Source organism: Solanum lycopersicum, chromosome 12 (genome assembly GCF_036512215.1).
Source record: "Solanum lycopersicum chromosome 12, SLM_r2.1".
Taxonomy (NCBI): Eukaryota; Viridiplantae; Streptophyta; class Magnoliopsida; order Solanales; family Solanaceae; genus Solanum; species Solanum lycopersicum.
The window spans coordinates 53,090,211-53,101,273 of record NC_090811.1 but is presented as its reverse complement, the minus strand read 5'-3'; the positions used below and the strand labels follow the sequence as shown (position 1 = coordinate 53,101,273).

At 31.7% G+C, this 11,063-nt stretch overlaps 1 protein-coding gene and 1 long non-coding RNA gene across 2 annotated transcripts; one reads left to right on the top strand and one right to left on the bottom strand.

Annotated features, from left to right (window-relative positions):
* Nucleotides 1–470: 470 nt before the first annotated feature.
* LOC104644994 (uncharacterized) lies at nt 471–7,824 on the bottom strand. The gene is made up of 2 exons (XR_738873.3): nt 7,521–7,824; nt 471–1,058 (listed from the first exon to the last, which is right to left on the bottom strand). It is a non-coding gene; the product is annotated as an uncharacterized lncRNA (long non-coding RNA).
* A 2,203-nt stretch (nt 7,825–10,027) lies between these two features.
* LOC138340425 (uncharacterized) lies at nt 10,028–10,743 on the top strand. The gene is made up of 2 exons (XM_069292150.1): nt 10,028–10,356; nt 10,578–10,743. Exons 1-2 carry the CDS (start codon nt 10,028–10,030, stop codon nt 10,741–10,743), a joined length of 495 nt encoding a protein of 164 aa, XP_069148251.1.
* Nucleotides 10,744–11,063: the final 320 nt, after the last annotated feature.

Sequence of the window (11,063 nt, the reverse complement as noted above, 5' to 3'; positions counted from 1 at the left end):
TTGCTAGTTCCCACCTACGGTTAGACCTATGGACTATGGGTCGACCTACAGACCGCGCTGGTCATCCGTGGCTCTTTTCAAAGAGTGGGTGAATAGAATGACTAGGCTAGACACCCACTTGTCGCATGAAGAACAACCTCCGCCTTACACCACTCACTCTCTCAAGCTGAGTGTGTAGGAGAAGGACTAGGGTTCACTCTCCCGAGCTGAACCTCATGTCGAACAACTCCCACCAGCCATAAATTTATTAGCCTTAGTTTAACGAATTCTCTCTCGAGCAAGCCGAAAACATAAAGGTGGAATCGTATTTGCAACTATAGTTTTATTAACGTCCACCACAACTACTAAATGAAAGCACCTCTAAAACAAATAAATCATCAACAACAAAAACCCATCAAATAATCTATTCCATATTCACAAAATAACACCCCAAGAATTCGAGTTTTAGCATTAGATGAAAAAGAGATTGATTTTTATACCAAATTGAGTTTGCATTATAATGGGTATAAAAAGTTAAGTCTTGATACAAACCAACAATGAAGAATTCAAAAGACCCAAGCCAAAATTCATAGAGATTAAACTCTTTGAATCTTCAATTACTTCAAAACCCGCTCCAAACATAGAACTCAAAAATAGGAGTAAAAATTTTATATCTAAAGTTCTAAGTAAAAAGTCTGATACCAAGCTACAACTCTAAACGAGTATTTATAGTTTTCAAAGATTTGTGCAGTAGCGGATCACTCAGCGTAGTTAGTCCATATCACTGATCAACTTGACAATTTGCCCTTTGGTAGGTTTTATTGCTGGCAAGCTCTATGCTTCAGCATCGTGGTGTTTTAGATCATTAGGTGACTTAGAACTACTCATTACTTCTTTTCAATTCGTTTTGATCCCTTACTTCTAGGGTTATCACACTGGAACAAAAGGCGATCTTCATGCCTGATGGAGACTTGTTGTGTGGACTCAAAGATCTTCAGGACTTCATTTCTTAGTTCTTTGCAACCTTTGTGTTCCTTTTTTCCAAATAGTGACCATGCTTTGCCTCAAACTCAAAATACCTGAAACTTAAGGTTACTCATAAGTTATTGAGAAAAAATAACCATTTGAGGACACTAATTATGTCAAAATTCTAACTATGTATTGATATAATTCTATCGTCTGGAAAAGTCAATGAAGAAAGAATTGAGTCCAGAATTTTTTTTGGAAGTAACTTGAAATTCCTAGGTTACCCGAGATTCGGATGAAATTAGAGTCATTAACGTGTAGAAAAATATGTCAATGAATGAAAGATATAATTGGAATTTTATTACATTAGTTGATATATAAGATGATAAGCAACCCGTAGCACTTTACGGAATCGAATTTGGACGAGTAGAACTAACGAAAATAATCTTTTCATGAATGGGTACATTTTGTACCAGCTAAGGCTACTGTAGCGGGATTCATGCCACTGATGCGGAGCCGCTGCATCGAGATGGGTCCTCTGGAGCGGTATAGATGCCATTTATAATCACCTATAAACACTAAAATGACCATATTTTTTTATCGTTAGGGCTAAGAAAGCGACCCTAGACGACTTCTTAGCAGTTCTCACCATTTTTTAGGCTAAAGGTAAGAATTTAACTCCCTGAATCCACTTTTTGATCTGTAGAACCTTATTGCTTGGGTTATTATCGATGGGGAAGAGTTTTAATCAAAGAATTATGACAGAAAAATCCCTAATTTGGGTATTAGGATCTTGGGTTTTATCTAGAGGTTATTGGGTTTGTTATAATCTTAATAATTAGACGTTTGATTGTTGATCTTTGCGAATATTAATTGTTGTAGAACTAGAAAAAGCGAAAACAATCCGAAAAGTAATGATTCAAGGGCCTTAGGGGATTCAAGCTTGGATTCGAGGTAGGTGATGATTGTGATTTCATGTTTGGGTGATATATGTTTTTAATTGCTTATTTATAATGCACGTATACATGGGAATGTTGCATTATTGATCTCCTTAATCATAAATGAGGAAAATTGAATAATTATTTTTCATGAATCACCTCTTGTTGTATGATCTTAATCATGTATTTGTGTATGTGATCGTGGTTTGTTGATGGGATCGGACCACGATCCGGCAAGCATACTTGGATTGGATTGCCACATTTTGGCATAAACATTGGATCAGTTGTCATGTTCAGGCACAACTATGGGATCGTATTTCCATTTTCATATAAGCTAACTGGGGTTAGGTACCATGCCGGTGTACTAACAATTTTAGTTTATGTTCCATGAGAGGACCATTGCATTGGGTTCATCGAGAGGACAATTGAATTAGGTTCGGTGATAGGACTATTAAATTGTGTTGTGTATCTACTTGTGATGATTACTTTGAGCTGTTGATAGTTTTGGCGTTGTAGCCCTTGTTCTTAGAGTTTTCTTTAGTAGAGTTTTGATACATTGAATTTTAGGTTCAAGGTATTTAATTCCGCATTAGTTAGTAATTAACTTATTTTCGTAACTTTGTTGTCTTAGTTTTGGTTTAGTTGCTTAGTTTGGATTGTAGTAGTGGTTCTCCCAGCGAATGTTTAGTGTGGGTGTCAATCACGACAGTTTGGGTCGTGTCAAAATGAGTCCAATTTGTGGACTCATCAACCAACCACTACCGTCGTCGCTGAACGTCACCGCCATTATCGGTGGCAAATTACTCCAATATTTCATCACATTTTCCTTTTACTCTCCTCTACAAAAATCTACAAACCATTTACTCTGGTTCATTACCAAACTTCATAGATTTAAGAAAAATCGAACACTAATCATCACTTTCTGTTTAGATTTATGGAGTTTCAGTATCTCTATCCTATACCTTTTACGTAAATGTGTAGAGCTCTTCAAAAGATTCTTTGATAAAAGTTTTATGCCAAAACTCCGTCGAAAAAGTTTTCGACGAATTTTTAAGCAACCTTCATTCCCTCCTAAAAATAATTTATACCAATCTTTCACCCTCTCAACCTCTATCAAAATTTGTCACTATCATTACATTTTAACCATACAAGTCATTTTATTGCCACATTATATATTTCCTATTAATATCATTATTAATTTTGTTTCCTAATTTTGATCGAATATTACTGTTTTTGTTATTTTTAATTAGTAGCATTTGATCTTAAAGGTAGATTAAATGTCTAATTTTTGTGTTAGTGTCCTGATTTACTTTTGAATTCTAGGTCTTGATGACTAAAATCTAATGTTTTCTACATATTGGAGCTATTTTTAGTTTTTCAAATGGTCTTAAACATTTATGCAATTAACGAATAAAACAAAATGAGACCTTCCAATGAGAAATGAAGTCCTTTTCAATTATCTTTTATTGAAATTGGAAAAAGGGAAAACAATTGTAAGTCATTTTAGATTGTACTTGATGAAGACAAAAAGTTTCGTTCATGCGTTGATTGTTAAGTTTCAAGCACATGTGGTGTTTAATATTCTCAACCTATTTAACACCCTCCTCTTTGTTCATTTTCCTAAAAAAAAGAAACAAGCGAAGAAAATAGAAGATCCTTTGCAAAAAAGTAGAAGAAAAAATGGGAAGACTAAGTTTTAAAAAAACAATTTAATCTTTATTTTAGTGTAACTTCAACTGGCATTGACTTTCATTATTGCTTCCCATCACCACTTTTAGGGATTTCCCTATTCAATTTGCAATGTAATTTTATTAGCTTACAAATAATGAAGTATGTTCTTTATGTTTGATTAATCATTTATGTTAATCTTTGTCTAAATTAATTATGTCTTGATATTATGTATAATTATGTTTTTTTGTTAAGTACTTTTTGTCTTTTTGTATATTTGATATAAGCCCGCCTATTTGGTACCAACACAAATCATGATTCACTTTTAACTTATTTATTTCCAAAATCAACCTCCTCTTTTATTAAAAGTTGTGAATTTTATGAAATATTGCAATAGCTTTTTATGAAAAGTTATGATTTTTATAAAGAGTTGCGACTTTTCTGAAGAGTTGCAACTTTAATGCAGAGTTGCGACTTTCATGAACAGTTGAAACTTTTATGAAAGATTTTGACTTTTATGAAAGATTTTGGCTTTTCCAAAGAGTTGTGACCTTTCTGATAAGATACAATAAGTGTTTACTCACACTACCACTTTTTTTTATATAAATAGAGTGAATTTTTGTCATTTTAAAAACAACGAAAATTCTGAACTTCTTCTTCTTCTACACAATTCAATATTCGCGTACTTTACTCCTTTTAGTGACTTACTGATACCATTATTTTTGTATCAAAACACTGGTAAATTGAATCGTTCTTTACTAAGAGGATCTATTCCCTTTAAACCTCGGTTACTAGAAAGAAATAATTTCCTTAAGGGAATAATGTGCATTTAGTGGCCTTAATTTTTTCCTTTATGTTTCATTTTATTATTACACATCCAGTATGTTTTTTACAGTCATTAATTTATGCTTATTTTATTAATTTTTATTTTGATTACATGTTTTAAACTTCGCTGTTTATGTTTATGCTTTTGATCATTAAATTGAAGAAAATACATGCATGTCAGTCAAGAGTTTGATGTAATCATTAGACTAATGGTGTCACGTAGATTAAAATTCATAAACTTCTAAAATAAATGACTTTGATCTTTCTAGAGTTTTCAGCGGCTAAAAGATTCATTGGATGTACAAGAAGGAACTTTGAGTGTTAAAAAATATGGTGGTTCCGCCCTACCTCGGACTTTTATCCAACATTCTTTGTTATCGAGACATTCAATCGATTAGTGACTTCCAAAAAATAAAGGAAGTGGGTTGGTAAGTGTTGTACTCAACATTAATCAGACTTTTGGGGTTCAAATGTGGGGTTTGAGTCAATGAATTAACCCTCAAAGTAGGATGTATCTATATTAAATAAATATTAAGGAAATAGTTATCTCCTTATAACCTTTAGATTAAAGTTCCTCAGAAAATAAAGTTTTAACCATATTGATCGAAACATACATAACAAAATATGTCTTTTGTCTATCAAATTTGTATCATCCAGTGCGTATGATTTTGAATAAGGAACTTTACAAGACAACATTTAATCCAAACTATTTAACCGACATACGTTATTTCATTGTGCTCCACGAGATGTGTTTTATATTTTTATTAACTTATCAAGTACACAACTGATTATAGAAGATTTATAATATTTAGATTCTGTTTGTAGAGTCCTTGAGCAGGAGAACAACTCTCGCAACTGATGAATAAAATGTTTGTATCACTTTTTGAAAATATAAATATAAACAAAACACTTAAATATCTTTTCTAATGAGTTTGGTGATAAACAACTACAATAAATTGAAGAATTATTCAAATATTCTTAAACACTTAAATAAAATCTTTTTCGTTTTAAAATTAAAAAACATTTAATTTCTTTGTTGGATAAAATAATTATAGAAATTTATCATAGAGCTGTACCCTCTAGAAAACACTTATATTATCAAATATTCAGATGTAGATTATTAACGTAGTTCACCACCGCATGAAGAGCGGGTAGTTTACCTAGTTCAAAAAAAAATAGAAAAAACAAGAAAGAAGAAATAATAGATGATTTTTTTAAAAAAAATAATAATAAGAATGTTTTCTTATGATTATATTTTACAACGAATTTTTTTGATCGATTAATTAATTTATCAAATTTTCTTTTATTTAATACCTTCATTTGTTCAGTTATGATCCTTGATGTGTATTGTAATTTCTAAATAAAAGTAGGTCTTAAGTGCGGCTACACTTCTAGGCTGTAATATTACATTGATCAAATTATTAAAAATTAGTGACCAACCAAAATTTGTTATATTGAAAAATTATTTTAGCCACACATGTGTCAATATCACACCTTCTTCTTTGTTTATAGAAATCCCTTCCTGACATTTTCTTTTTGTAGAGTAAGAAATAAAGAGTTTATCCTTTTTAATTAGATATTTATAAGGTGACTTGTAATACAAAAAACAAAAATTAGATTCATCGATTATATCATGGAATTTGTGTCCTCTAATTTATTTTTACCCCAAAAGTTAAACTAAATACAACTCCTTTTTTATCTTTTGTGATGAATTTACTAACTATCAAAAGTACCAACATTTGTTCCGGTGCAAATTGAACATATAAGAGTTGCCACCATAACTGAATCAAGTATCAAAAAAAGGAACTTTGTAGAAAATAATCCATATTAAACGAAGTGTTCCAGACTAATGGGGTCATAGACATTTATATACGACGACTCGAAATTCATAGGCAACCTTTTTTACCATAGGGACCTCTTTGTAAAATATGGTTTCCCTAGGGATTACTAATAAAATATTTCTTTCCATCAGGGAAACTTCTATAATGACGGGTACAAATGACAAATTTGTAAACAACGAGGGTATAAATGACGGAATGGTATAACGAAGGGTAAAGATAGCTATTAAATGAAAGTTGAAGGGTAATTTTAAACCTTTCCCTAATAAGTATGTATAACAAATAAATGGACAAATAAATTGAAAAATGAATTGTCCTTTGTTTAATGGTCACTCTAATAAGCAAGTAAAAGTAGTCTTAAAGTCTTGATAGACATAGTGAAGAGACTGTTGAGTGATGGGAAACTCTTAAGCTATTTTGTGCCTTAATTCATGTCATGCAAATATATCTGGAAGTTCCCCTGATTGAAGGAAACGTTTTATTTGGAGTTCCTAGGGAAACAATATATTTTGAAGAAGTCTCTATGGTTAAAAGTTGTGCCTAAGAATTCCTAACCTACCTATATAAATGTAGTTACCCCATTATTCTTGCACACTTTGTTGAATAGGCATTTTTTTGTAAAAAGTGCATCTTTTCGACACTTGAATCATTTATGGTGGAAGATCGTATATAGTCAATCTGCACAGGAAGAAATGTTGGTACTTTTGAAGGTTAGTAGATTCATCACAAAAGATCAAGACGAGTTGTATTTAGTTTAACTTTTGGTGTAACGAAATTAAATTAGAGGAGACAAATTACTTGATAGACTCGATAGATCCCTATAAATTCTTTTTTCTCAGACATATGTATACATGTCAACATCCTTCTATAGCAACCACGGAGAAATCGCGGCAATGGCTCTACATATGTATACATGTCAACGTCCTTCTATAATTTATAGTAATTTTCATAGGAGTTCTCTTTTTAAATATATTGTCTCAAAAGTTTCTTTAATTTAAGCTGAAGGTATACTAGAAAACATTTCTCTACCTCTACGAGATATGGTTTGGGTCAATTTATACTTTATCCTCCACAAACCTCACACGCAAAATTACATCGGGTATGTTGTTACTTTTTTGCCTTACGAGTTAAATTTCTGAAATTTATATCAGAAGTTTCTCAATTGTTCAACTAATCGATCTAACATTTTCATGAATGCTCATGGAATGTATGTAACAGAAGAAAAAATGCTGAAATTCTATATTCTATAAGACATGAAAAATTAAGATAAATAAACCATCTACAATAACCATTAAAAGAAAGTTACCTGATAATTCTTGTTCATTGCTCGTAGGAGGTGTACCAAAGATTGATCTGACACCACAATAATCAGATTAAAAAATACATCAAGAAGTTGGTTAAGATTACTAAAATTCCCAATTTGTGGCTTTTTTTACTGAAACCCGGAGTTATCTGTCTAGGTTTCTTCACAGAAAGAGTTTGAGCAGTTGCTGGAATAACTGGCTATTAGGACCGCCAGGAGGATCGTCAGCCTGAACATTGAAGCAGAAGGATTGAAATTAAAAAGATGGAAATTGTAGCTTCAGATCTAAAACCCTCACTAATCTCGTTTAGTGTTTTAAATGAGTTAAAAGTGCCTTTACACGTTTCCAATTTAAAAAGGGATAAGTGGGCCCCTTTATTTTTTTCTATACTTTTTTATATTTAATATTAATCTTTATGCTACCTTAAAAGCATGCACTCCCTTGCATGAATGTTAAATTATTATAATACCCAAACTTAAAATACTCAATTTATTGTATATTATATATTTAATATTATATTTATATACACAATATTATTTAAAAGTAGACACCTTTTCACATAGATGGGTAGTGAATATTCGCAAAGGTTATGGCTTTTTTTATATAAAGAGTTGCGACTTTTTTGATGATTTATGACATTTTGGAAAAGTCGTGATTTTATGAAGACTTTTGACTTATTTGAAAAGACACAATAAGAATCTTTTCATACTAATTTTTGTTTTCTATAAATATAGAATGGGGGTTCACACTTTTAAACTACGAATGTTGTTAGTTTCCTATTTTTATAGTTATCACAAGGAAGATTGTGACAGTTTTTCGATTATGCAATTACCATATTTTTTGTGGGTAAATTAGATAGATCAATAAAATTGATACAAGGAAAATGAAATAACTCAAATTCAAACAAGAAGAGTATCTTGATAATTAATATGCACTCATTTTCATAGCCATAAAATATACTTTTGCAGCAACTCTTACTTTACAAGAAGTTTAGCGATTTTCGATAACACAAACTACAACTTCGTGCTCAGAGTTTGAAAAGTTTAAAACTAATGGACAAAAAGTATTTGATCAAAAAGTTATTGGAAGAATCCAAACTACATTTTGTTGGTATGTAGCAAGAATTGGTGGGAAATAGAGGGACAGAGAGAAACTTGAAAATTGAGAACTTGAAGAGTTGGAAACTTGAAAAAATCCTCTTATGCTTTAATGAAAAGACATTTTTCCCTCATCGGTGGTGGAAAGAAAAATAGGAGAGTTTACATATAGAAACACTCCTATTAATTGTTAAAAAGGTTGAAAATAAGGACCCCTCACGCCGCCGTCGTCGCTTGCTCGGCTACGACTTTGGCTTTGACTTTGGAAAATGATCAATCGAGAGATTATTCCCGTTTTATTTAAGTTTCCCGCCATTTTAGAAATGACTGTTCAAAAAGGTTGCAACTTTCAGAAAAAATTCAATACCATTTGAAAGGTTTCAAACTTTCATTAATGGTCGTGTAGATTCTGAAAGGGTTGCAACCTTTTGAAACATGTTCCTCTTGCCTATAAATACCATTGACTCTTAAGAATTTTTCCTTATGAATTTTCTGATTTTCTTCTTCTTCTTTTGCACAAAATTAAATTTTCTTAGTGTACTTTACTGTTGTTGAGTAGTTCGCTAACACCAAAGTTTTCGGTATCTATACGCTGATGATTGAAATCAGTTTACCTTGGGAGGACATATTCAAAATGAAACCTCGGATACTAGAGGGAAATATTTTTCTTAAGGGGACACCATGAGTTCAGTGGACTTGATATTTTTCCGTTTAAAAATTTCAGATTCTAGTACGTTTTACAAATTTTAGTTTTTATGAATTAAATTTAAATTCATCTTTCTTACCGTTTAAGTAAATTTGGGATAATTTGTGTTACTCTAAAATTTATTAGAATCAATAATTCTGATTTTTTTTCTAACACAGATTGGCAACAATCCTATGGAAATTATATGTAATATATTAATATGTGTTTTAGTGGAGACAAAAATCTTCTTTATTTTATATTCCTTGGAGCCTGCAATTATAAGTTATTGCTTACTAAGATTTTATTGATTTTTTTTATCTGAAATGGCAAACAACGGTGTTACAGTGGTTGTTGTTGCACCAACCCAAACTATTGTACCACAAGCAGAGAAACGGAGTAAATTCACTAGTTTGAATTTTGAAGCATTGCAACAATGGATATTTTTCTGGCTTACCACTCTTGGTTTGCAAAAATTTACCAGTGAATAAACTACAGCGCCTAATGTTACTGATATGCTAGACAGAGAAAATATCATGATTATTGAAGCATGAAAACATGCAGATTTCCTATGTAAATGCTACATCTTTGTTCTTTAGAGGTTGAATTATATAATGTTCATGGTGCAATAACAACTTCTAAAGAGTTGTGGGATGCACTTGAGAAGAAATATAAGACAGAAGATGTAGGCATGAAAAAGTTTGTGGTTGCAACGTTTTTAGACTATTAAATGGTAGATAGTAAAACTGTTGGATCACAAGTGCAAGAATTTCAACTTATTCTCAATTATTTGATTGCTGAAGATATGGTAGTTACTGAAGTTTTTCAAGTTGTTGCAATGATCGAGAAGTTTCCTCCTTCGTGGAACGACTTCAAGAATTATCTAAAGCACAAGCGTAAAGAAATAAAGCTTGAAGATTTTGTGATTCGGGTCAAGATTGAGAATGATAATAAAAACGCCGAAAAGAAGCCTTGTAACAGTTCAACAATTATTGGAGTTAATATTGTTGAAGAAGATCCTACCAAAGACAAAAAGAGAAAGAAGTGCAACAGGCAGAAGTCAGAATAGGCCAAGAAAATATTAAAAGGCAACTGTTACAATTGTGGTAAGGTTGGTCATAGGTCTTCTGACTCTCGTGCTTTCAGAAAGGATAAAGACAAAGGCAAAGACAAAAGTTAAGCAAACATCGTAGAAGAGATGGAAGATGTAAATAGCTTATGTGCAATGATCTTAGTGTGTAACTTAGTTGGAAATTTCAAGGAGTGTTTTCTTGACTCAGGTGCCACTTGACATACATTCGTGCTAAGAATGATAAAGATTTGTTCATGGGAAACACAGCAACAACAAGGATTGCAGGAATTGGAAAAGTAATGCTGAAAATGACATCCGACAAGGTGTTGACTTTGAACAGTGTTCTGCATGTCCCTACTATTAGGAAGAATTAGTTTCTACTGCACTACTTGGTAAGAACGAGTTTAAGTGTGTCCTAGTTAGTGATAAAACTGTAATAAGTAATAATTAGATGTTCATAGGAAAGGGCTACCTCAATGAGGGTATTTTCAAACTAAATGTAATGGTTGTTGTTAATATTAATTATAATTCTGCTTTTTTTTTACTTATTGGAGTCAAATGATTTATGGCATTCCCGTTTGAGAGATGTAAATTACAAAGCCTTCCGAAAATTGGTTACTCTAGAAGTATTGTCTGAATTCAAATGCAATAAATCAAAATGTTAAATTTGTGTGGAAAGTAAGTTTGTTAAACA